The following is a 27,289-nucleotide window of genomic DNA, read 5'->3' as shown; positions in this document are numbered from 1 at the left end:
TTTATAGAATGGTTTTCTGTCAGATTGCTATGGGCAGTTTATATATTATAATACAGAAATGGCTTACTGTGTAGTGGATGGGATACAAAAGGAAAGGGGAAGAAGCAGAAGAAAATCCATATGCCAATTCCATGTGTGGTGTCAGCATTGGCATGGTCAGGCAAATGCTGGAGCTAAATATGGCTGACATTGGCCTCTTCTTTAATATAATATATATTTTGGGGGTGAGGGCTTACTTACTTTACATGGTAAATAGACTCTCTGGGTGAGATAGCTTCAACCTCTGCTTCCACATCATCATTCTTCTCTCCAGTCCCTCTTGGACCCACTCTAGCTCTAGGAGAGGCCCAGAAGCGTTGGGAAGGGAAGTCCCTTTGCGTAGGCTTTCCTGAATGAGTGGTGAGGGCAGAACTCAAACCAGGGAGCCTAGATTAGTGCAGGTGTTGGTCCTTCTTTTTCATTGCTGGCCTCTTGCTGCCGTCACCACCCATCCAGAGTAGTGGAGCCTTGGAGATACTTCTGCTTGCACTGCTGTGGGCTGCCAGCTATGGAGGAGAAGCATTGCCACATGCAGGACCCAGTGTTCCTCTGGCCCTTTAATGTTTTTCCTTTCTTTCCAAGCACTTTGGGCTAGGAAAGAGAGAGAATAATTAAGGTGCTGTGGGGCTTTGAGGGCTACAGGCTGTGGTGCTCCTCCTCCATCACCCATTGACTGGTACGCCTGCAATCCTTGCTTACAAACCCTTCAAATCCGAGCCTTCTTTTGTACTGTTCCATGGTGCAGGTGTTTAACGACCTGGGGGAATATTCACTTCAGGAGACAGTTTGAAGTCAGGAGGTGCGGAATGGCAGTCGATTCCAACTGTGCTGGTTGGGCTTTGCTGCCTCACCTTTCCCTCAGCTGCAGCCTGGTGGAATGAAATGAGTAATGTCATCAAGATTTGCATTTCTAGATGTGGAAACTTGAGTCGGGCTCACTGTGCTCACCTGAAGTACCAGACTCTGGAGTTCTTCTCTGGCTCGGACCAAAATCTGAGCCAGAGAAGTATTTCCCTCTTGCCTCCAGTACCATCAGAGGCCACAGGGAGAGGGAATGAAAGGAAGAATGCCTCCCATCCTTTTTTTCTCTACAGCCACTGACTCTCTTCCTGAAATCCCACCCCCATCGCCTTTCTTTGATGCAGTTGCATTTGGTCTTAGAGCACAAATGGTGAGAAATGGTCTGGAAACAGCCCAGGGGGGATTTGCAAGGGTAGGGCAGGGTTTCAAAGCATTGTTTGTGGTCTGGAAAAGTATCTGTTGCATCCTGGGATATACTTGCCTTCTGCCTCTTGTTTATGATTTCCAGTGCTTATAACTGACCATTTTTTAAATCTATTTTTGCAGCTGAGGTAGAGCCACCAAGAGAACAAAATGGACCTTGATGTGCTGAACATGTTTGTAATAGCGGGAGGCACTCTGGCTATCCCAATTTTGGCATTTGTGGCATCCTTCCTTCTGTGGCCTTCAGCACTGATCAGAATATACTACTGGTAAGTTATTCAGAATCCTGGCTCTGATGGGTGTTTCCTTCCTAGAAAGTCTATGTACTTCCCAAAACGTTTGCCACAATTAGAGTGAATGATCAATAGTGCTTAAATTTTTTTAAATTTAAAAACCAGTCTGAGTTCTTTTGGCAGCTGATTGATTGCAGCCTATTTGCATATGATGTTTCAGGAGCACCTCTTGATTAACGCCAATTATCCAGATTGAGGAGGAACCTTCCACAAATCATGCCATAACGGAGGCTCATCCATGGTGGGGGCACACTCCAAGATCGCTCCCGTTCTGCCTTCCAAATTGGCAGACATGGGATTGTGTGACACTGCAGGTTGCAGTGAACTTCCTAGACCCCACTGGAAAACATCAGGAGGGTTTATGCCTCATTCCCTTCCTTTCCCCACCTGAACTCCTTTGCAGCCCCTGGAGGGGCTACGGAGAACAACCACCATTGAATCGTGGGCATTGCTAGAAACCGAATGATCAATAGTTCTTAACTTCTGAATGAGCAGTAGTTGCAAAGGCTTCCTTTCCTTGATCCTTCTGTTGTTTAGACTCCTGCTTCATACAGCAACTCCCCCAAAAGTCAAAGTTCCCCTTTGACAGTGGCGTCCAATGTAGCACTGTTAGTTCACAGTTGGAAGAGGTAATTGGACAAAGCCTGGTGTGCATGTAGAACAGCTTTGGCTAACCGGATGCTCTCCAGCTGTGCAGGAGCTGATGAGAGTTGAAGTCCAAAACATCTGGAGGGTGTCAGGTTGACGAAGACTGACTTAGAACCATTTGGGAGCACGGAGCTCCTTCAACTTGTCCACTAAACTCGGACTGCCTTAAGCTGGCCAAGAGGATAACGAAGCCTTTTCTCATCACCAGTGCTGATCAGATAGTGTTTGTTCCTAAGCCTGCTTCACATATTCAACTGAACTGGCTCATCTCTAGGCATGGCATGGAAGTATGAAACACTTATGCGCTCCCACCATACCTGTGGTGTTGGGTGATCAAGCATATAGACAGAAAGTTCACAGTCTTTCCCCCTGACCACCTCCTGAAGGCTTCATCTGCGCATACAGCCTCCTCATAGCAACACAGGAAGGTGCCTTTCACTAAGACAAACTACTTGTCCATCTAACCCAGTATATTGATTTCCTTTATTTATAAGAGTGCTTATAAGCTCCTAGTAAATATGGCAATGTACACTAAAATGCCGTAACATAAAACACAAGGCCAACGTACTTCTTAAAATACATGTATTTTCTACTCTGCCTGGTAGCAGCTGTCTAGGGCCTCAGGTAGAGGTCTTTCTGAGCACCTGCTGCCGTTCCTCCTTTTTAAACTGGAAGTTCCAGGGATGGAGCTAGGGACCTTCTGCATGTAAAGAAGGTGTTCAACTGCTGAACCAACCGTAACAGTTGTAGTGTATGTATGTTGTAGGTTAGTGGAGTCACACGCACACTCATTAACACTAGGCTAGGGGATCTTTGGCCCTCCAGATGTTGTTGGACTCCAACTCCCATCACCCCCGCCAGCATGGTCAGGGATGATGGGAACTGAAGTCCAACAACATCTGGAGGACCAAAAGTTCCTCCCTGCCTTACCGCTTCCTTATTAATAATAATAATAATAATAAATTTTATTTATACCCCGCCCTCCCCAGCCAAAACTGGGCTCAGGGCGGCTAACAACAATCAAAATAATCCAACATTCTAAAAACCTTTCATTATAAAAATTAATTAAAATCAAATTGATGGCAACCATTAAGCAAAATTCTGTGCAGATTGCCAGAGGAGGGGGTCAGGCTGCGCCCTGACCAAAGGCCTGGTGGAACAGCTCTGTCTTACAGGCCTTGCGGAAAGATGTCAAGTCCCGCAGGGCCCTGGTCTCTTGTGACAGAGCGTTCCACCAGATTGGAGCCGCGGCCGAGAAAGCCCTGGCTCTAGTTGAGGCCAGCCTAACTTCTCTGTGGCCTGGGACCTTCAAGATGTTTTTATTTGAAGACCGTAAGTTTCTCTGTGGGGCAAACCAGGAGAGGCGGTCCCGTACGTACGAGGGTCCTAGGCCGTATAGGGCTTTAAAAGTTAAAACCAGCACCTTAAACCTGATCCTGTACTCCACCGGGAGCCAGTGCAGCTGGTATAGTACCGGATGAATGTGATTTCGCAGTGAAGACCCCATAAGGAGTCTCGCCGCGGCATTCTGCACCCGCTGCAGTTTCTGAGTCAGTCTCAAGGGTGGCTGCTGGTGCGCTAGGTGGCCGGTACACCAGCCAGACAGCCAAGCTCACCTCGGAACCCCACACTAAGCCAACACATTCAATGCTGGGGATCGATGGCGATGGTAGAGCCCTGAAAGGACAATCTTCCCGGATTAATAATGCCACCCCTCCCCCCCCAGCCCAGAGTCCACGACTGGTGGAGGACGGAGAAACCCGGGGGCGCCATCTCTCGTAAGGTAACAGTTTCCCCTTCGCGCACCCAGGTCTCCGTCACACAAGCCAGGTCGACCCCCTGCAAGGTAAAGAAATCTCGCAGGGTAGCGGTTTTGTTGCCTATAGACCTGGCATTGCACAGTTATGCTTATAGAGGGGCTACTAAGTCTACATATGTATGTATAGATGCATAATCTTTCTTAACTGGGATTTTTAGATCCCTTCCTGTACAGATGGTTATTGCTGTGGCTGTTCCATTAATGTAAATGCTGCTGGGAGAATTCTGCATTATCTTATTACCAAAGCATGCCTTTTTCGCCTGTTGCTAGGCAGGCCTTTATTACCCCAGTTACTCCGGCTGACTCGGAGGATTAGCTCCCCATGGGCGCAGATGTCATTGGTTCGTTTCTGAGTGGGGATAAATTGCTTGCCAGGAAGGTTCATCAATCAGTAAAGCTATTTTAAATGCCTAAGCAGGGGAAATTGTTACAAAGGGATTAGAGAGGCGGCTCTGGTTGTTTCAGTAAAGGGAGAACTGTGAAAAAGATTGGCGCAAGGGAAAGTGGGAGAGGGTCACATTGTGATTTCACAACCTTGTGGGAAGGAAGGCATGGGATGCCAGGGGCTGTAGCTCAGGGTGAAGAGAATGCTTCACATGTGGAAAGCTCCAGGTTCAATTCCCAGGCAGGGCTGGAGGAGACTGCCTGTTTGACACTGGGTGTTCCTAAAAACAAGTTCAAGTGTGGCAGTCGCGCTGCGGTCTCCTGCAGGGGGAGCAGGCAGTGGTGATTTGAATTCATTGCAGAAATGCTTTGCTCTTGTGCTGAGGCTGCTGCGTTGCAACCCTTCTCCTTTGTTCTGCCCCTGCTGCTGTCAGGTACTGGCGCCGCGCCCTGGGCATGCAAGTTCGATACGTGAACTACGACGACTACCAGTTCTGCTACTCCTACCGAGGGAGGCCTGGCCACCGGCCCTCTGTGCTCATGCTGCATGGATTCTCGGCCCACAAGGATATGTGGCTTTCTGTAGTCAAGGTACACTTCTCCTTCTCTATGAGGAAATAACAGTTTCACCTGGGAGGGACAACGTTCTGCTCTTGGGCTAAGTTGCAGCCAATTCCAGTGTGCCCTTGTCACTTTTCTATTACTGATTTGTGTATATATTACATCCCAAAGGTGGAGACTCTGTGCCCTCCGTATGTAGATAGGCTCCCATCAGCCCAAAGTTCAGGGATGCTGGGAGTTGTAATGCAGTAACCCCCGGAAGGCCACAGGCTTCCCACTGCAGGTCACGTGTTCCTTCCATCAGCGCTGCTACAGGGGAAGCACCCATGTGATATAAAATCCATATATTAGTGTGCCAGCAGTGGGTTTGTGCTATCAGCCATGCTGAAAAAGTAACAGGTGAATCAGCCTTGAGGATAAGTTCAGATGGTCCACTTGGTTGGGATCATGCCTGGCTTTCACCATGGGAAAAGGTAGGTACCACTTTCCTGGCCACCCATATGTTCAGTATGGAAAGCCAGCTGCTCAAAATGAGCACCCCACAGTCGTCCCTGTTAGTTCTGCGGAAAGTTTGGGCTGTCACACTTCTGCATCTACTGCGGAGCCACCTGTGCTCAGAATACTCCTATTTTCGATCCCTGTGAGGCTGCTGCTTGCTAACTGCAAATGAATTATTGTGATGAGATTGGGAGGGGAGGTTACCTACTTGCTTGCTTTGGGATTAGCCTAAAGTGCCTTAAAAAATAAATAAATCATATGCTGAGGACATTAGGATTCACACAAAAGACTTTGTGGTAACGGCATATGCGCATGCTTCTCTTCCTCTCTTTTATAAGAATTCTCTTCATATATTTTAGCTTTTAAGGAACAGCTTGCATGGGGCCAGTAATAATACAATTCATCCATTGGCAATGCAAGTGCTCAGCTCCACTTCCCCCATGATGGCAGTGGTTGGAAATTTGTTCCGATTTGCTTCTGGTGTGATCTCTCCTCCATCCTAACCACATGACACTTGTTTCCTGCAGTTCCTTCCAAAGAACCTGCACTTGATTTGTGTTGACATGCCTGGCCATGAGGGTACCACTCGCTCATCCCTAGATGACTACTCAATCTATGGGCAAGTGAAACGAATACACCAGGTAATAAATGCTCCAGAAATGACCCTGGAAACGCTTGGGATGTTCTCTCTGTTCCACCTTCTTGAGCCCATGGACTGATTCAGAACTCACTGTTCAGAGGTGACTAGTGTTTTGATCTGGAGAGTCTGGGGAAGATTAAGCAATGTTGTAAAGAGTGATGGGAGATGGGTTACAGCAAAGCCCTGGAGATATATCCCAATATTTCAGTACAGCGACTCTCCCTTCTGAAAGCTCTCTCCTTCCTTCCTTCCTTCCTTCCTTCCTGGCCAGCAGACATGCCAGATATTTACAGTCTCAAAAGATTCTCTTGTCTTCGTTCTGACTCTCAAATCCTTAATCTCTTTAATTCTTCACATCCTGTTCTGTGAAGATCTAAGTCCATCAGTGATCAAAAGAATTGGTTTGCAGGTTGTGAGGTGACTGTCTGTTTCCTCCTTTACAAAGGGAAGAGCTGCCATTTGAAGGGCTGTCTGCTAAATGACTGGCTTAAAGAGAAAAAAATCATGAGAGCAGGAAGGGCCTTGGCATTACCCAGGCATTACCTGCACAGCAGACTCAGCCATGTCTGAACCGCCAGGCATCATGGCCTTCCATCCTATGGCAAGATGGATAGTTTTTTAAAACTTAAATTATTGCAACTATTTCTAAACTTGCATTTGTACATATACAATCAGCACATGGTAATTTACATAAATCTTTTAGCGTGGCGTATTTCCCGTTTCCCTTTGGTGATATGTAAGTGGACACCCTTCTGACTGGGTGAGTAGTCAGTTCACGTTTTAACTGTGGGGTTCCTCTGTACAGTGGTACCTCTAGTTACAAACTTAATTAGTTCCAGAGGTCCATTCTTAACCTGAAACTGTTCTTAAACCTGAGGTACCACTTTAGCTAATGGGGCCTCCTGTTGCCGCCACAGTGCCAGCGCGCAATTTCTGTTCTCATCCTGAGGCAAAGTTCTTAACCCGAGGTACTACTTCTGGGTTAGCGGAGTCTGTAACCGGAAGTGTTTGTAACCCGAGGTGTTTGTAACCTGAAGTACCACTGTATTCCAAAGGAACTGAATTGCGGAGTACGCCTAATATCTTCCACTTCCTTTCCCATCTCCCATACATCCTTAGTTATGAGAAGTTATCAAAGAAGTAGCTTCTTTACCTTGCAGAAATGCCCCCCCCCTTTTTGTCAGCAGCTGAGCTGCTAATATGTGGCCTGCTTTGTCAGACTTGTTTATGCTCTCAGCATTTCCATAAACATAAGTGGATCAAACATATTAAAAAGACAATTCAGAGCCAGGGTCTGAGAATCAGTGGACAGCCATCAAACTCTTAGCTCGCAAGCTTTCTCTCTGGTAAGAGGTTTGTTTTCAGTTGCTTTGGGCCTGTTCATAGGATGTGCTGGTTTTCCTGTCTGTCCACTTAGCAGTGTTGAAGGCCGCTGTTCTGAACCCCTGGGGACAGAAGCCCCATTTACCTGAGGGCTAAAATGAAGGGTGAGGAGGGGTGCACCCACAAGTCCCACCTACAATGTCACTGTGGACGTCGGGCGCCTATTCAAACCTTTCCATGTTGGCCACGCACGCCCTGAAGGGAGATTGTAGGAATCATCAGAGTTTACTTAGAATACTCCCTGTGATCAGGAGCCTTGTCTTAACAGGGTTTTGGATCTCAAGGATTCTATGTTCATTCCCTCAGACACATGTAGACATCCTCATCAGATTTTCCCTCTCAGAATGGGAAGGGAAGGTCTGAAGCGAAGCTGACTTTCATGGGGATGTTGGGGGCGGGGGCTTCTTTGCACACCCCTCCCCTCTTTTAACTCCTTACGCATGCCTAGAAGCCCCCTTCAGACCTTCGTGACTGATGAGGAAAATTTTCCTGTGGGGATGAGGACAAAGAGGATGGGGTTGTGTGCGCACAGAAAGCCAGCCTGGTGCAGTGGTTAGAGTGTCAGACTAAGACCCGGGAGACCAAGGTTTGAATCCCCACTCGTCCATGAGGCTCGCTGGGTGACCTTGGCCTAGTCACTGTCTCTTAGCCTAACCTACCTCACAGGGTTGTTGTGGGGATTCAGTGAGGAGGGGGAGAAGCATGTACGCCAGCTTGGAGGAAAGGTGGGATATAAATGAGATAAATAAACACGACCCTTTCCGCACATTTACTCTGAATAGCTGAAGAGGGTTTTGATGCCTATTTTTAGCTTTCCCAGACCTAGGATAGAATTTGGCTGCTGTTAAAGTTGCAGTACCTGCTCTGAGAGCCAGTGTGGTGTAGTGGTTAAGAGCGGTAGACTCGTAATCTGGGGAACTGGGTTCGCGTCTCCACTCCTCCACATGCAGCTGCTGGGTGACCTTGGGCCAGTCACACTTCTCTGAAGTCTCTCGGCCCCACTCACCTCACAGAGTGTTTGTTGTGGGGGAGGAAGGGAAAGGAGACTGTTAGCCGCTTTGAGACTCCTTTGGTAGTGATAAAGCGGGATATCAAATCCAAACTCCTCTTCTTCTTCTTCTTCTTCTTCTTCTTCTTCTTCTTCTTCCCAGCACAGTCAAGCCAATTCCCCCCAAGCATAAGCAACACTAATACTTTCTTAATACTACTGAAAGGAGAGCCAGGTAGGGCACTTCACATAACCTAACTTCCTCTGGGCTGCCCCTTAACATCTGTTATGGTGCTGAATCTCATGCGCTGTTACTTGTGTGAGTATTAATTTCCAAGCCAGTTCCCCTCATCTCTCCCAACTCTACTGCAATTGCTGCCTGCCTCCTAGTAACCCAAGTGTTGGTTTTTTTATCTTTTCAGTTTGTTGAATGTATCAATCTGAACAGGAAACCCTTCCATCTACTTGGAACTTCCATGGGCGGAAACGTTGCAGGAGTTTATGCTGCTCAGTACCCAGCGGAGATCTGCAGCTTAAGTCTTGTATGCCCTGCGGGTGAGTGCCACAAATGAACTTTGCCTCCTGAGGCAGGAGATTGTGTCCACGGTCCATGTGTCTGGTGAATTTAAATACTCAGGATGTGCACCAACCACAGGAGTTGATTGGTTCCTGACCTGGTGCTTTGGAAAACAGTCTGCTCATGTCAAAGGTGCTTTGGCTGCCTGGTGGAATGGCCACCTGACATGGATGCTTTAGTTGAGATTCCTGCCTTGCAGGGGGTTGGATTAGATGACCCGCAGGGTCTCTTTCACCCCTATGATTCTGTGATTTGGCCTGCGATCAGTCTAAGTCCCCTTCTTTTCTCCACTGCCACCGCCACCCAATTCACAATTCTGCTTTTGACAGAAGTGAATGAAATTTGCAGACCTCATAGCTGCTCCTGAGTGACTAAAGCCTGCCAAATTGTAAGCAAATATGTCCAGGGGGTGTTGTGCTGGGCAGCTTCATTCTCCCCTACCCCCATTTTAAAAGGAAACATCTAAAACTTTATTTTGGATCAGAATTGGATTAAATCCGTAGACAAGGACACTCCTTCTGAAGGTGTGAATCCTGCCAGATTTCAGAAGGATTGCCACAGGGGTTTACCTGAAAGGGTAGCCTTTACAGTTTGGGTGTGCAATTGATTAACACCTGTCAAGTTGCAAACAAAAGAGAAGTCCAGGGGTGTTTGTTCTAGGTACCTTGTAAAGTCGATTGTGGAGGGAACAAAAAGGGATTGACTTTTTAGGTAAGATCATTCACTCTGATTACAAGACCAACTTGTCAGCCACAGTGAGGCTCTTCTTCCTGCTTCTCTCCATTGTGGTGTTTGCTACTCCTTCCCACATCTCTCCACCCTGATGTTATGCTTTTATAGGGTAACCTGTACTTTACCTTTCAGCGGATGCTAATATGCACCTTTCTTTATCTCCGGATCACTGAGGCACGACAAAGTGCTTCAGGGAACCCAGCTTCGATTTGTACTACCTCATAGACATCCCATTTCATCCCTAACAAGCTGCCAAACTCTCCAAGACACATCACTTTGGCTCAGGATTCATCCAGCTTAGCTCCACACCTCCTATTAAAAGCTAGAATTAGGCTCAATGTTAAGACACTAGGTAAAAGCAGCATTCATGTGTTTGCTACCTTGGCAACCCCTGTGCCCTTGTAGTTAAGGGCAGGCCTACATCATCATCATTAATTCCCTATTCACCCCCCCCCCCATTTTAAAAGGGCACTGAATATCAGTCAATCAAAGGCCTGGTTAAAGAGGAACATTTTTGCCCAGTGCCTAAAGGTGTATAAACGACCTTGGCCCAGTATACCCGAAGGAGTGTCTCCTTGCCCATCATTCAGCCCAGACACTGAGGTCCACCACTGAGGCCTTCTGGCAGTTCCCTCACTGCAAAAGTGAGGTTACAGGGAACCAGACAGAGGGCCTTCTCGGTAGTGATGCCCACCCTGTGGAACGCCCTCTTCCTATCAGATGTCAAGGAAATAAACAACTATCTGACTTTTAGAAGACATCTGAAGGCAGCCCTGTTCAGTGAAGTTTTTAATGTTTGATGTTTTATTGTGTTTTTAATATTGTGTTGGGAGCCGCCCAGAGTGGCTGAGGAAACCCAGCCAGATGGGTGAGGTATAAATAATAAATTATGATGCTGATGAAGGAGCCAGGCAAATCTTCCTGGGGAGAACATTCCACAAATGAGAAGGTGCTACAAAAAAAGTCCCATTCTGTTATAACAGACACGTGGCTGTTATTGGAAAGACCAAATCAGTGTCTAACTACCTTCTTCCTAATCATAATGGCAACACATCAAAGTGCTGAGCATCCTGCAGGCCCTCCACCAGCAGCAGCACCCAGCAATGGTTGGGAAACGCAGCTCACCATGAGTCACCCTAGATGAAAGGTGGCCGACACGGTATCCCCAGAGCAGGCATAGGCAAACTCCGGCCCTCCAGATGTTTTGGAACTACAATTCCCATCATCCCTAGCTAACAGGACCAGTGGTCAGGGATGATGGGAATTGTAGTCATTTAGAGGGCCGGAGTTTGCCTATGCCTGCCCCAGAGCTTGGATCACTGAATTCCTGTCAGTCCCAGTCAATGGCCAGGGATGATGGGAATTGTAGTCCAGATACATCTGGAGGGCCCCACCCTGGCTATCTTTGCCTTTGATATCCCAAGAGGGAATCCAAACTCGCAGGAGGTGCCTTGGTGACAGCCATGTGTGCAACTCAAAGTGTCATTTCACTTTACGTAGCGAACGTGGTGGTTCTGTACTTGGGAGATAAGATTAAGTCAGGTCCTGACACCCCCCACCCCCTCCTTCCTTGCTTGTGACTTTAAGAAATAATTGGCATGTTTTCTCTGGAAGGATTGTTGGAGGAATTAAAGGCTTGTCAAGGCCGCCTACCTTTTGCGTTGCTTCTGGAGCTCAGCATATGGCTGTCCTTCTCTTTTTTTCCTGCAGGGCTGCCGCCTGTCACGGAAAGCAAATTTGTTAAGCTACTGTGGGAGCTGAAGGAGTCTAAGTCCCTCAGCCAGATCCCCCTGATTCCATCCACCCCGGAGGAAATGGCAGAAATGCTAAAGCTTTGCTCTTACGTACGCTTCAAAGTGCCCCAGCAGGTGAGAAGTATGAATGGCAGAGGCGCTCTTAATTGGGAATCTTCTCTAGCCCCCTCACCCCCACCCCAAGGCTATTCTTCTTAAGTCGAGGCTGGTTGCTGCCTTGGTAAACATTTGATTAAAGCAAAGTACAGTATCCACCCCCCTCCCGCCACCCACAATGTGGCCTCCTAACTGGTTGGCTTGTACCAGTTCTGAGGTAACATGCATTTTAATGAATGAATTCCATTTGCGAATCGCTTCCTATAAAGTGCCTTAAAGCAATTCGACAACGAATACAACAGCAATAAAAACAAGAAGTGTTTCCTATGTAAAAATGAAACGATTTCCTATGTAAAGATAGTTTCAAATCTAACACATCTACAGACTGGGGTTAAAAAACAAAAACAAAATCCAGTTATAGGTCTTGTTGAAAAAGGAAGGGCTTCAATTACTATTTATGAATGAATTCTGTCCCTTTAATCCTTAAAATTTTAGTTCAGCACCTGTACAGCTGCTTCCTGGTCCCTAGGTAGGCTTGATAATAGGAAGTCCTATTTTTTTCCAACTTAGAAAGCAAAACCCACCGTGAATCAGTACCTCAGTCACAAATCAACTGCACAAATTGTAACACTTGGAAATTAACACACTCTTGTACACCTCCTGTTTAGCTTTCTGGTTTCTGAGCTTCAGATATAATTCCTTATCTCAAAATCCATGCGGTCTAGAAGATTTTGAAAGCCATGGATTTGAACCTAACCCACGGTGTACTGATAAATTTGGAAGTGTAGGACCTCATCACAACAGCCTTCAAGGAGAGTCCAGGTTATATATATAAGGTTATATAACACACACTCATGCAATTTAGCCCTACTTTTAGCACAATGGCCAATATAATAGGATTAGCATAACTGCAACCCTATACGCAGCCTCCTGGGACTGTGCTCTGCTGAACTCAGCGCCACTTGCTTCAGATTGTGTTTTAAATTTTCATCTGGTTGGTATCACTTTCCTTCTCCACAGCATCAATTCTTCCCCACCTTCCTCAAGCTCTGTGCTGAATGTTTTTTAGTAGCCATGTGGGTGTGTTTGTACAGAGAGCAGATAGATACCGAGGTGCTATATGCAAGATACAATTTTTAAAATTGGGAAGAACAAGTGAAATGGATGTGTGTGTGTGTGTGTGTGTGTGTGCGCCGCCTGTTCTGAAGAGCCAAGCTTTCCCTGACAGGGAAACCTGATTTCCCTTGAAGTCTGAGCTGCGTGGGTTTACACAGGGCAAGCAAAGTGCGAAACAATTGCTTTAAAAATTGTGCAGAGCTGTGATTCATCCTCCCCTCGGCGATCTTTCCGAAGCAGGATTCTAGCTTTCTCTATGTGGAAGATGTGCCTCCTTTCCCCTTACAGCTTGGATGAGGAACCTCATTCCCCTTCACCTTCTCCCCTCCCTAGCCAGCGTGCCTAGTGGTTGGGGACAATAGGAGTTGTAGTCCAGCAACTTCTGGAAGGCCTCAGGTTCCCCTGCCGTGCCCTACAGATTTGTAATCTTTAGTTTGGGTGCGTTCCATGCTGGCTCTCTTCCTTTTAGCAGCCCCAAAGCTTGTATGCCCAGGTCCCCTGACTCTACTTGCTGCAGTGCGTCTCCAAGCGGGTTTACTCCTCGGCTGCTTTGTGCAATGCTCAAGTGTTCAAGAGTCCTGATTGCCAGCATGGATTCTGTGGTGTGTCCAGAAAACTGCTCCTACTGGGAAAGAGAGGGGGAGCAGATGGACATGGTGTTCTTGCCCTGTTACGTGACATAGGGACGTAATAAGAGCCCTGCTTGTTCAGGCCAGGGGCCTGTCTGGTCCAGCATCATGCTGTTTCACAGTGCCCAACCAGATGCATGTGGGAAGCCTGCCAGCAGGACCTGAGCACAGCAACACTCTCCCCACCTGGTGTGGAGAAGCACGATGCCTATGACAGTGGAGGCAGAGTATAGCCATAGTGGCTAGAAGCTCCTGGGAGCCTTGCCCTCCACAAGCCATTCTTCTAAGACGCCATTATGTGTTTGTAGATCCTGCAGGGCCTCGTCGATGTCCGCATCCCGCACAATGACTTCTACCGCAAATGTAAGTGCATCATGTCATTTCTCTAGCTTGGGATTGGAATTGGTGCTGGTCGCTTCTGTTATCTGAAGGTGCAGGCTACACCGTGGGTCAAATGCTTGCCTGCTCTCCCCACTCCCCATGGTGTGATTTGGTTTTAAGGCCCATGGGGCGGCAGCTTGGCCCAGTATTGAAGCAGCACACCTGTTAAAAACGTCTTTAAGGAAATGAAACAGTGGGGATTGCTGAGGCTTTGTGTATGCCACCATAGGAACGAAAGGAGAACTCTGCCTCAGACCAAAGGTGCACCCGGTCTTATTTTATTATTTTATTGTTGCCAACAGCAACCAGCCATATACCCTTGGGAAGTTTACAGGCCAGAAACTAACCTCATGGTCATACACAGAGATGGAGAGAACCTCTGGCCCTCCAGAATCAGTGGGACCACAGCTGCATTCACACGTGGGGTTTACTGCATTAGCTCAACTGTTTGTCAGGCTAGCGCTTCGGCCCCACTTTCTAACATTCTTTCCACGGTGTGTACGCCTGTTCCACTGCTTCACCACCACCATGTTGCAGTGAACGTCATTGACACATGTCATTTCTCTATGCTGTCCTTCTCCCTCTAAGTTCTGCCATTCTTTTAGGCTATACCTTTTGGGCATGACTTTCCGTGCTGAGATAACAAGGCACCGTTCATGTCAGGCCCAAAACAAACAAGCCCCAAAACATGGACAGGGAGCGCCGTGCATGGCGCCTCATGACTTGTTGCGTGAGCCACTGGAGTGTGATCCTGTGGAAAAGGCGGGAAAATTGTCATGCAGAACTTCCGCAATTTTCTGGGTTGCGGGGCCTGCAAACTGATTTATTTTTTTCTGGGGCTGATGGGGATTGTGGTGCAACAAGACCTGGGAGACCACAAGTTCCCCATTCCTGCCACGCCAGACACTTTCCCCTGGAATCGAGTATGATCCACAGCCTCCTGGATCTTGAGGTTCTGTTTGACTGTTGTGTCTCACAGCAGAGGTTTGGAATTGCAGGCACATAGCTTAGGGGTGGAGAACCTGTGGCCCTCCAGATAAAATTAGACTCCAAACCCTATCAATCACAGCCAGCATGGTCAGTGGTCAGGGATGATGGGAGTTGTAGTCCAGCAACTTCTGCAAGGGCACAGATTCCCACCTATGGCCTAAACTATATGGGGAAGTGTTGGGATGGGTGGCGAAGAACAGGACGTGGGGATGCAGATTTTGATGTCAGCCACACATCAAGTGACTTTGAAGACAGGGAACTTCCTCCAAAGGCTTTTGTGCACATCCCTCTCTGGCCAGGAAGGTTTTCCTTTTGTTATTTATGCTGTGGGAAATCTTTTTCTTCTTTCTGCGGTTTCATTGACCCAAACTGCATGATGGTTTTCTTCGGGCGGGGAGATAGGAGTAAAAGGTTAAAAAACCCAGCTCGTTAAAATTTGAGTTGTGTGCCATGAAGCTGAGCTAGACTGATTTTTTCCCCTCTCTCCTCCTCCTCCTTTTTCCTCTCCTGGAAAGTGTTTTTTGAGATTGCAGATGAGAAGTCCGTCAACTCGCTTTATGAAAACATGAGCAAGATCAAAGCTGCAACGCAGATCATCTGGGGAAAGCAAGATCAGGTGCCTCAGCCAATTTGTTTCTGCTTCCTTCTCCTCTTCTCTCCTTAGTGCAACATATAAAGATAAATTAGAACAGCAGAGTAACCAATTGGGAGAGCAGGCAGATAATGACGGCAACTTAAAAATTAGCAAACGTGCTATATGGTGTAAGACCAAACCCCACCTCATCAAATTAGGAAAGCCGCATTTGCACCTGTCTTCTACCGCTCATTTTCCTGCTATGTAATGTGTGAGAACGAAAGATCCCTGCCTGCTCAAGTGGACTTTTGTCTTGATTAAATGTAGTGGGAGATGAGGGGATGATATTGGATGAGAGAATTGCACATAGAGGCAGAGGAGAATTTTGTTGGTCCACATTTTTAAAGAGACGGACTTGCCTTGTGCAGATTAGAACACCATTATTCTTTGGATTTCCCCCTTCTAAAAAAACTTAATGAAATGTGTAAAAATAAAAATGCATTTTTGGGTGAAGTACATTTAGAAATGCATACGCTGAAGTAAAATATGTATCTAAACAGTAAAATACATATTTAAATACAGTGGTGCCCCGCAAGACGAATGCCTCGCAAGACGGAAAACCCGCTAGACAAAAGGGTTTTCCCTTTTGGAGGTGCTTCTCAGGACGAATTTCTCTATGGGCTTGCTTCGCAAGACGAAAATGTCTTGCGATTCCTGGGGTTTTTTCCCGCTCCCCACCCCCTTTTTCTAAGGCACTAAGCTGCTAATAGCCTTTTAGCAGCTAATCCGCTAATCCCTTAAGCCTTTAATAGCCGCTAATAGCCGCTAAACCGCTAATAGCGCTAATCCGCTAATGGGCTTGCTTCGCAAGACGAAAAAACCGCTAGACGAAGAGACTCGCGGAACGGATTCTTTTCGTCTTGCGAGGCACCACTGTACAAGTTTTATAAAGTTAAAAATAATAATCATGGGACAGAACTCGCTTTTTAATGAATGTACGCATTCAAACTGCAATTGTTCCTCTAACAGAGCTACAATTCCCAGCACCATTAACTGACTATAGTTCCCAGGATTCTTGTTTGTGTGCTATAAAAATATGGAGCATACACAGACTCAAGGTGCAAATCGACTGATCTGCCCATTCCTTCTCCATTGGACACGCCAAACTCTTACATGTGCTCAAAGATTTCCCCATTCATTTCGGCAGAGGTAGCAGACCCGTGTGCATACTCCTGTGTATACAAATCTGCTGGCCCCATTGAATTGAATGGGAATGTTGTGCTCCCACACCTGTACAAAATGGTTGGATGAGGGATGAGTGGTTGTGCCGAATACCAGTTCACCCCGAGTTCCAAATGTGTTTTGAGAAAAGGTACCATTAGCACAAGATCTGTAAGTTAGCGAGAGAGAGACGTTGCCATGACAACTAAAAAGGGTAACTGTTCTACGATTTGCTGGCACAGTTAAGAAGAAAGCTGAAAAATGTTAACTACGGGAAGGAAATGAGGGGAATGTGAAGAAATTATCAGTGAGTAGGAGGAGGAAATGATTGTGTATGGAGGAGCGCCGGTGGGGGGGGGGAATGGGGACGGAGGGCAAAGCTGAATATAAGCAAGGCTGATTTGGATGAGCAGGTACAGGAATTGGTTTGGGGGCTAAGGATATGTGGTGTTCAGAAAGCCTCCAACGATCGTATCCTATTTCCTGCTGGTAGTTGATCTCTTTCTCTTCTCCCCCAGCATTCATGTCCCTAGTTGCTGAGCAACTGCAGCAATGCTGGAGCTGGTACAAATCAGCCCTGCAAGCTGAGATATTTTTGGTCCATAAGAGTTGACCATGATGAGCTGCTTCAAATGTCAAGAAGTTCCAACACTGACAGCCGTTGTCATGAGACCGATAGGCAGTTTTAACATTTGTCCACGACGCTCTGTGTGTTTGTTCGTGGGGAAACGGTAGCTCACTGTGGTTTCTGTGTATAAAGGTAAAGGTACCCCTGCCCGTACGGGCCAGTCTTGACAGACTCTAGGGTTGTGCGCCCATCTCACTCAAGAGGCCGGGGGCCAGCGCTGTCCGGAGACACTTCCGGGTCACATGGCCAGTGTGACATCGCTGCTCTGGCGAGCCAGAGCTGCACACAGAAACACCGTTTACCTTCCCGCTAGTAAACGGTCCCTATTTATCTACTTGCACTTTGATGTGCTTTCGAACTGCTAGGTTGGCAGGCGCTGGGACCGAACAACGGGAGCGCACCCCGCCGCGGGGATTCGAACCACCGACCTTTCGATCGGCGAGCCCTAGGTGCTGAGGCTTTTACCCACAGCGCCACCCACGTCCCTGTGTATGCATTTCTGTGTATGCTCATGTGCTTATGCCACACACACAGAATGAAATGGCATGATTGTTGAATGGGGCAGTCCTTAGCTACAGATCTGCAGGCAAGGAGGAAATGTGTGGGGAACTGAGGGCAGGGCAGAGGTCTTGGGAGATAGGGGTGGAGCAGGAGACAGATCTGTGTGAGATTTCTTACTGCATGAAGTCTTCCTGTGCTTTGGCACCATAGAAATGAACTGTCATCAGGAAAAAACGAATGTGGGTTGATGCAAATCTGGGGGATACACCAATACAGTGTTTGGGTTATATATTAAATTCAGGTTTAGTGCTCAGCTGTCGGGAGTGTGAGTGTGCGTCTTCTTTGTTTTTGCAGCCCCATTATCGTTGGTTACCTCCTCCAGTTTGGTCGAGTGTTGCTCGGCTAATGTTTTCATATGGGCCAAACTAACCGCGGCACAACTGGATCAGTTAGCAGTTGTGTGAATGCAAGAGTGAATAGTAAGAGTGTGGGGGCCCTGATCAGAACCTGGGATGCAGTTTGACACCTCCTCTGCAATCAAAATAAAGATCACATACACCCCCCAAAAAACCCCCCACATGCCCTTGCTATTTGTATTGGTCGTTCCATTAGAGCCAACTTTGTTTAAACGTCAGTCTTAATTAAAACAAAACAAAACGCGCCATCCTCAAGAGGAACATTATATCACAATGCTAGCCTTTATTGAATGCTTCTTCTGACAGTTTTTCTGACCCAGGCCAAGGAAGTGAGCAAAAGGTTGCCCTATGCTTCTCCTTTGGCATGTTTCCACGGTCTTTGACAAGCATGTCATCCACATGAGTGACACCAGTTCTTCTTTTGTTGAATCCTTTTTCTCCTCGTCCAGGTCCTAGATGTTTCAGGAGCGGACATCCTAGCAAAATCGATTCCTGGATGTCAGGTACACATTCTGGAAAACTGTGGACACTCGGTAGTCGTGGAACGGCCCAGGAAGACGGCAAAGCTCCTCCTGGAGTTTTTAGCTACGGTACAGAATATGGATCACAATAAGAAGCTGGCTTGAACCGCCCACTGTCAAGTTGAACCCTTAAGCTAGATGTTTCAGTTATGATGAAATACTGCTGATTTGATCAATTCTCAGGGGTCTCATACAGAACTTGGTGACTGTGCCAAAATCCCTGAAGAAACCAGATTAATTGATATATTTAATTTGTAGGACCGTCAGTGAGGTGGCTCATGGGATACTGAGTCCAATAAAGTCCAATAAAGTTTACATTATCCAGATATTTTGGGTGTAGTAAAAGAGCCATCAGATTTATGACTCTTAATTTTTTCGTTCAGGCACTTTCCGTCTATTTTTTGATAACGTTTCCCACTCCTTTCTATCCAACTTGGGCTAGATAACATGCATGCTAGCTAGACAGAGTCGGGAGAGCCTCTGCCCTATCTTACCTTGCCAGAAATGTACCCATTTCTTAGACTGTCTTTGGTAATTTTTCATTGAATTGTAAATCTAGTAACATGAGAAGAAGCTGGAAGAAGGACAGATCTTTCAGATTCTTTCTGACTTTAGTGAATTTCTTTGCGAAGTTCCTGAATTACCCGGAAAGTATGTACCCTGCATATCCATTGGCCTTTACCTTTAGCATACATGTAATATAATTATTTATATATTAACTAGACTATGACCTCAATTCAGAAAATTCTATTATCACAGAATGTACTGGCCACTCCTAGGTTTATGCAGCAGCTGTGTTATGTGACCTAGCATAATATCTGGCTAATTGGAATGTAGATGCCAGTGACATTCATCTTGAAACATATAGGAAAAATCAGTAAGGAGCAAAACTTCATAGACTGAGAGCGAAGGGATGTTCCTGCCTCTTAGTATATATGGCCTTGCATGATAAACAATTGTTACAAATGATTCTTAGGATCCAGGTGGTTGCTAAAGTGCTGTTTATGTCGCTCATCAATTTATGATTTCAGCAGAGAAGGAAGGCAATGCATAAAATTTTAAGGGCACGGAAGTTTTGGAGAATCTGCAACTCTGCAATGTTTACACTGATTTATTATGGATGAGTTTTTGTATCCCTCAAGAGCTCCGTTTCTTACGTATGTACTGCCTTAATAGTCAGTAATGCTGAAATAATTGGTATAATCTGATTTGAATCAGGAAAGGTTTTTTAATGGTTGTAGTATTCAAACAATTTTGGGGTAACTGGTTTCGGGATTCAGACTCAAGGGGGAAATTCACTGACTATGTACTAAACAAACACACACACAGAGCTTAGGTCTACTGAAGTCAACAGGACTGTTCCTGATTCAAGCAGTTAACATCTTCCCTGTGAAAAGTGATCTTTCTGTGCAGTTAATAAACCAAGCGGAGCCATTTCTGGAGCCATTTTTTTCCATCTAGATGGGACTTTCTCCAAGCAATAATGCTGTATGTAGATAGATGCACAAGTGATCCAATTCAGGTTAAAGTTGGGATGAGCTGTTTTCTCAGCTCTTTTCTTAATTGTTTGTTCTGCTGAGTTATTTTGATGTAAATAATTGAGTTTCTTAATGAATTCTGTGAATTCTGTGAATGGTAATGTCTTGGCTGGGAGGGGAGGGGGGAATCTCTACATGTAAAAATAAAATCTAATTAGGGTACTCTAAAGTGAATTCTTTATCAGATGCATTTTCAAGTTTATTGGACCAGAGCTTAGAAAATATGATCAGCCTTCCTTCTTCTAGGTATTTGTACTCATTTGCAGTTTCAGCTCTTTAGCTGAGTGAAGTTTCTGAACCAGGTTTGTTTCATCTTCTTATCTGTGATGCTCCTTTTTAAAAAAACCAAACCAAACAAAAACCAAAACCCCACACACATTAATGAGGTTTCTGAAAATCTCCCATACCAAGAAACACACAGCATACATCATTGTCGAGTCTACAGTAGCTATAATTTACAGTGAGTGGTATGGGTACTTAGGCAGTAGCGTCGTGGTTGGGAAACTGTGGCTCCCCAACAGTTGTTGGACTCCAGTTCCCATCAGCCCCAATTGGCATGGCCAACAGCCAGGGATGATGGGAGTTGCAGTTCTGCATCATCTGGAAGGCCACAGTTTCCCCATCCCTGCCTGTAGCCTACTGTACGCTTACTCCAGAGTATCCCTAATAAGTCAGTGGATCCATTCCAAAGTATGCTGATTACATATTGCAACTTCAGAATAATTTTGTAGGCACATTTTGGTTCTCAGCATTCCTTCTGCTTTTCTGTGGGGCTGCTGAGTTCATGGGACCATAATGTAGTTGTATGGCTACTCCATTTCTTCCCCAGTTGTAAGTGCTAAAGGTATGGTTTCTTCTAATTTGTAAGTATTTGTGTATTCTAAACTTGCATTTACGACTGCCATAGTACCTTTTGAAACGTGATACATAGCATCCCTGTGTTTGACCCATTGCTGGTCTATCTCTTGCACAGGTGGGGAAAGGAAACTTTCCACCTTTTTATTTGAGGGGATCAGGAAAATGTGTGCTTTTATCCAGTAATTGCTTGATCAACATTGCTGCAACTGATGGAAATAAAAACAAAGGGTGGTATCCAACTAAGACATACTTAGACTTGCTGGAATTAATGGACACGGCTAACTTAAGTACATGGATTTCAGTCAGTCTGCTCTGAGTAGGACTTGGTCAACTACCACTCAAAGAGACGGGCATCTTAATGCCTACAAAAACCAGAGCAGTTAGAATTTTTATTTTATTTTGGTATGGCTTTCAGAAGTCAGTGTCATGTCGGCAAAAGGACTTAATTAAAATGTAAACTGAAAGAAAACTCTAGTTCTCTTTTAAATGTTTTCATAATACTGGGACCTTATTCAGTTTGCAATCCACCCCCTCCAAACTAAATATCCGCACGCTAGAAATAGTCTTGATATGCTATAATGCTTGTTTTTATGCTTGGATTTAAAAGAGAATATGAGTGCATGTGTGAATGGACAGCAAGTGCAAAGACGGGGAGAAATGGGGGAAGGCGTCTCCAGAGACTGGTACTGCACCCCTACAGGGATGTAAGCCTTGGCAAAGGCCCATTGATGCCAGCATCTGGAAACAGTTCTGAGTAAATGGCGCCCTGTTTGTAGGCAAATGGATCATCTACATCCAAACCTGTTTAATTCTATTCCCTTCTTGGGCCATTCAGGTAAAGAAATGTGGAGGCACTTCCAGACTGCCTCTTATTTGGGGATGGGATTCAATTGCAAATTAAAGGTGATGTGGAGGTCACGTGCAACAAACTGATTTCCCTCCAAAGATCAGACTTTTTTGATAAGGAAAGTGACAGGTGAAATATACTCGGAGTCGAGAGTGGATTTCATGCTCTTTATTCAGCTCATAGTGGTGAGGAGGAATGGAAGTTCCCCCAGAATGTCTCCTTTATATACATTATTTACACAATGGGCCCCACGTGATTGGTTAATTCCGGGATTCACCTGTAGGCCAATCAGGTTGCGGATTCACTTCCACCTGGAGCTGGATTGGCTCCTGTGGGCCAAACAGACTGCTGCATTCTGAATCCTATTGTTCTAGGACCAATCAGACTGCTGCCTTTTGGATCCTATTCAACTCAGTACATAACAACAGGGAAATGCATTGGAGCACATGGGATAGCATTTCCTTTGAAGCAACGTCGGCGAACCCACAAGCAAATAGTAGCAAATGCTCGTTGAATAAGAAACGTCGTCTAGCTTCCCCGCAAGCAAATCCAGATGGATGTTCAATGCAAGCGCCACGGGACTACGTTTAGTTAAAAAGCAAGGTCCAAATACTCACAAAAAAGTTATTGACGCTCAGGAATAACGCATAACCTTCACTGATCAATCTCTCTTGTGAAATGGTAGCACTTCAGTACTGCGGCAAAACAGAATATTTGGGTTTAATGCACCCCAGGGGGGGAAAGTGACCGAGAATAATTCTTGCTCTGGGTGTGTCCATGTTGCAGAACTTGCTGTGAGTCTTGTATGAGAGAGAAATGGGCATATTGCTTTACTGAGATCAGTAAACAGAGGAACCGGCAACATCTCTCCCCCCACCATTGTCTGGTTTTAAATCCCCGTGGCTGTGGCGCTTATAGCAAGCAAGTTTATTAGATTTGTGAGGTCCATGCCTTTACACAAAATACCATAAAACATTATTAAAAGATAAACAATAAAATTATAGAAATAAGCTAAAATTCATGCCATGCTGTCCCAGCGAAGAAACTACCCAAAAACCCCCCGCCTTTCAGGGAAGAAGATACAGCAACAGGTTAGGGGAGCAATGGGAGGAACCTCACCATTTCATCCAGGAACCATACCCTAGTTTTCATAGCCTTCACCACAAAGACCGCTACCACGTGAGAAATCCGTGGATCAGCGTCCACCAATAAAAACTTTACTTGGTCCTCAGAGTTGGCTATTGATTTGGGAATAGTTTGTAACATCACATCCCTGAAGGCCGAATAGATGGGACAATACAACATGTAATGTGTGAGATCCTCTTTGGTTCTCATATGACAAGGACATATACGCTGCTCTACTGGGATTTTTGCATATCTGCCTGACAGATAGGCCGTAGGAATGGTTTGAAAACGGGCCATGGTGAAAGCTCTCCGAAGGGTGGGATTGGTGATATTCGCCAAGTAATTGGCGCAGGTTTTGACTGTTTTCAGACGGGGAAACCAGTGGGAGGACGCTGGGTTCTGTATTTTTGTGATATCTAACAGAGCGTCTCTCTCCAGGATCCATTCCCGAACTTTGTCCGGGCTCCACAGTTTGAGAATATTAAACTCCGGTAGGGTGTATCTAACCAGGATCTCAGATAGGTTTTGACGCCAAGTGGTGTTCTTTTGAAGAGATACAAAGGCTTGTTTGGCCAATAAGATGTTTGAAGTATTTGCAAGGTTGATGTAAAATCGTAGGAATCTTAAGTGGGCCCTGGCAGACACAGAGGGTAATCCAACCTCCACCCTCAAGAAAGCTGCTGGGGTTCCTTGGGGAAGGCCTAGAATCCTCTTGAGATAATAATTTTGCAAAATTTCAAGCCGTTCCAACAGCCTCTGGTTCCACCCCCAGAGTTCTATCCCATATAACATCTGGGGAATAGCTTTCCCAACAAAAGCTCTTAATGCCGGGATCACCAATTGTCCTCCCCGGGTATGGAAGAAACTAAGCAGGACACCAATTGTTCTTCGTGTTAGGATGGTTACAGCCTTAAAGTGAGCTAGCCAACTAGATGTAGCCTGAAATGTAACACCCAGATATTTAAAAAAGGGGCACTGTTCAATCACATGTTCGTTTAAAAACCATCTAAAGGTGTGGCGAGCTCTAGTGAACACCACAATTTTTGTTTTGTCATAGTTTATCTTTAGTGAGTTATGGGAACAGTAGGCTGCGATCCCCTCCAGCATGCTGCGTAAGCCTCTTCGGGTGAGTGCCATTAAAGCCATGTCATCGGCGTATAGCAATATATTCAGACGTTTACCTTCAAGGGCTGGAGCCGATGACTTGTACTTTGCCATGTACTGGACAATATCGTTTATATAAAAGTTAAAAAGAAATGGGGCTAGCAGGCATCCCTGTTTGACCCCTTTCCCCAATGGCAGTGGGTCCGTAAGAGTTCCCGATGGCCCAGTTCTGATTTTGACTGTAGTATCTGTGTGTAACTCTCTGAGAATTTTTAAAAGTCGTCTATCAATGTCCGTTTCATATAATTTTTTCCATAGTCTATCTCTACAGATTGAGTCAAAGGCAGATGTCAAGTCAACGAAGGCCACAAAGAGTCTGCTCTTATACGCTTTTGCATATTTAGCTACCAGGGTCTGTAGTACCATACAGTGACCTATCGTATTGTGGCCCTTTCTAAATCCTGCCTGTTCCTGGTTGAACAGGTTAGAATGGTCCGCCCAATCTACCAACTTGTTTAATAAGTACCGGGTATAAAGTTTGTATGCGATGTCCAGAAGGCTTACAGGGCGGTAGTTTGCTGGATCTTGAATATCTCCCTTCTTGTAGATAGGGGCTACCACACTTAGTTTCCAATTTGCTGGGATTTTACATGTGTTGTTTATTGCCGTAAAAAGTTTGGCCAAAAAGATGGCCCACCATTGGGTATTTGACTTAAATACCTCAGGGGGGATCATATCCTCACCAGGAGCTTTGCCATTTTTTAATGTTTTAATTAACTGTAGGCACTCTGATTCCGTAACAGGATCCCAACTAGCTAGATGAACATTCTTCAATGGGAGGGACGGACTCGAATTAGCAATATTTGAGGGTGTGTATAGCTGGAAAAAGTGTTGAAACCACACCTCGGATGGAATACTGTTGTTTACAATTTTTCCTTTGGATGAGACTCCCTGTGCTACTATTGCCCAAAATTTTCTATCATCTCGCGATTTAATCGCCTTATCAAGTGCCTCCCATTGTTCCTTCCTATAAAGGGATTTCTTGAGTTTTAAGGTGTTTTTATAGTAAGAGCGCCATCTGTGGAGATTTACTATAGATGACAGAGTCCTCTCCTGTTTTACCTTGTTTTGTTGCTTCCTAAGCAGGGATCTTAGCTTCCGGCAATCTTTGTCAAACCAGCCCCCCGATTTGTTATGTTGTTTGGGAGGCCTGGAGTTTGTAAGTAGTGGGAAAAGAGACTCTGAGACCCGCTGATATAGTGAAAAAGGATCAGAGTTGGGTAAAAGACACTGGTCTCTCAGAACCAATAAATCTGGAGAGTGCAGGTGTTGTTTAATTTTAAGCTCCAGCTCGCTGTTCCATTTACGCCTGCGTGGGGCCGGTGCTTGAGGAGAGACTGCACGATGTAGTTGTTGTAATCCCCCTGATTCGAGGGGAGTTAGTGAGATTGCTCTAGGAAGATGGTCGCTCTCAGTTCTGTTAAAAGTGCTGAGACCCTGTGCCCTCTCCAAAATTGTTGGAGAGACCAGGATATGGTCAATCACACTTGCACCGCGAGGGCCGATAAAAGAAAAAAAACCTCCTGACCTATCCATGTAAGTACCATGCAGGTTGTACAAATTATGCTTAAAGGCGATCTCCAGTAATGTATTACCTGCCTTATTCAGGACCTTTTCATCAGAACTCCAAGGGATAAACCAGTCCGCTTCTGGTAAAAACTGGGATTTGGAGCCATACGAATTGATGTCACTGCCTATCCTAGCATTAAAGTCACCTGCCAGCAGGATGTTCCAGTCAGGAAATTCTATTTTGGCCTTCTCCAAGCATGACTCCAAATCTTCCCAGATTTGTATTGTCTGAGAGGGAGTACACACGGGGGGAATATAAACGTTAAAACATAGAAAATCTCCTCCTGTGTTATTGGAGATAAGTAAAATCTGAAAATTGTTGCTCTTCATCCACTGCAGTTGTCGCACCCTGTACCCTTGCTCTATAGGGATAAAAGTGACCAAACCGCCGCTAGGTCGGCCACGGTTATTTAGTTTTTTCGCAGGGGTAGCAAAGCCACATAGCCCTGTAAGTAAGGGAGATGAGAGTCTAGGCACCAGGTCTCTTGTAAACAAATAATCTGGAATTTTGAGAGGAAATCCAGAAAATCAGCATCGCCCTGCTTAGACCGCCAGCCCGCCACATTCCACGATAAAATGTGGAAATATGGTGGTGAGGGGAACAAAGGTAGACTCCTCCGTTTGTTCTTTAGTATGATGGAATGGATGTTTTTATAGAGGTGGAGTGAGCTGTTAAGATCATTCGTGGTAGGTACTAACCTAGTGAGTTTTGTTTCCCTGGCATGGTGTCCCCTCGCTGTGTCTGTCTTTCAATCCTCCACCTGAATGTCATCTAAGGATCCTAAGACATCCACAAAGATTGAGCCGTTCCTACTCATCGGCATGGCAAGATCTACCTGGTGTGTTGTTGTTTGAGGTATTAAGGGTTGTGTGGGAGAACCCGCTTCTTCGGGGGACAGGAACCGGCACTGCGTCCAGTCTTCGTTGGATAAGGGCTTTGTTGTGTTAGTAGCAAAATTAAATTCCAAAGGAGCAGAAAAGCCTTGGGGAAGTAAGGATTTTTTGATGTTTTGTAACCTAGCTATTAACGCATCCTGGGACTGATGAATCTGCTCAAGGGAAGCTAAAAAGAACAGCTCCTTTTCGTTTAAAATATCTTTTTTGGGTTCATTGGAAGGGAGTGAACTTTTTTGGAGCTTAGCCTTCTGTTTGGAAATTTTGACTGCCTCCGGTTGAACTTGTTTGTAGTTTTCAGAAGCCATTTCCAATTCTGTGTGCAGACTAGTAGGCTTACGTGTTCCTAAGAGGGATGATGGAATGCCGGACTCTTCGAATAGGCGGGTCACCAACAGGCCAGCCCTCTGGAGCCTGTCCCTCTTTTTCAAGATTTGTTTAGTTACCGACCAGTCCTTAAAGGTCACCACAACTCTGTTTTGGGCCTTATCAAAAGGAAGAAATTTCACGCTGACAATGTTTTCTGCTGGAATAAGGCCTCTGATGACTAAGTCAATTTTCTTAAGTATATAAATTCTCTGTTGTGCAGGCGTGGAAAGGCCTCCATGCATGAAAAGAGGGAGGAGGACTAGTTTATGTTTAATTAAAATTAAGTTCTGGCTCTTTCGTACTCCCTTCTGG

At 45.7% G+C, this 27,289-nt stretch overlaps 1 protein-coding gene across 8 annotated transcripts in view; it reads left to right on the top strand.

The window, feature by feature from the left end:
- ABHD6 (abhydrolase domain containing 6, acylglycerol lipase) overlaps window positions 1-21,478 on the top strand; it is a 43,591-nt gene extending 22,113 nt beyond the window's left edge. For all 8 annotated transcript variants that reach the window (XM_083419947.1, XM_083419944.1, XM_083419946.1 and 5 more), the window contains exons 2-9: window positions 1,387-1,532; window positions 4,842-4,998; window positions 5,994-6,107; window positions 8,900-9,032; window positions 11,497-11,654; window positions 13,690-13,744; window positions 15,268-15,368; window positions 18,542-21,478. In XM_083419947.1, the coding sequence (XP_083276073.1) occupies window positions 1,414-1,532; window positions 4,842-4,998; window positions 5,994-6,107; window positions 8,900-9,032; window positions 11,497-11,654; window positions 13,690-13,744; window positions 15,268-15,368; window positions 18,542-18,718 (1,014 nt within the window). In that variant the 5' untranslated portion in view covers window positions 1,387-1,413 and the 3' untranslated portion in view covers window positions 18,719-21,478. The remainder of the gene's footprint in view (window positions 1-1,386; window positions 1,533-4,841; window positions 4,999-5,993; window positions 6,108-8,899; window positions 9,033-11,496; window positions 11,655-13,689; window positions 13,745-15,267; window positions 15,369-18,541) is intronic.
- The last annotated feature ends 5,811 nt before the right edge of the window (window positions 21,479-27,289 follow it).

This window comes from Podarcis tiliguerta, assembly GCF_965153285.1.
Source record: "Podarcis tiliguerta genome assembly, chromosome: 2".
NCBI classification, from domain to species: domain Eukaryota; kingdom Metazoa; phylum Chordata; class Lepidosauria; order Squamata; family Lacertidae; genus Podarcis; species Podarcis tiliguerta.
The sequence above is the reverse complement of the archived record's forward strand: the minus strand, read 5'-3'. Positions and strand labels throughout refer to the sequence as shown.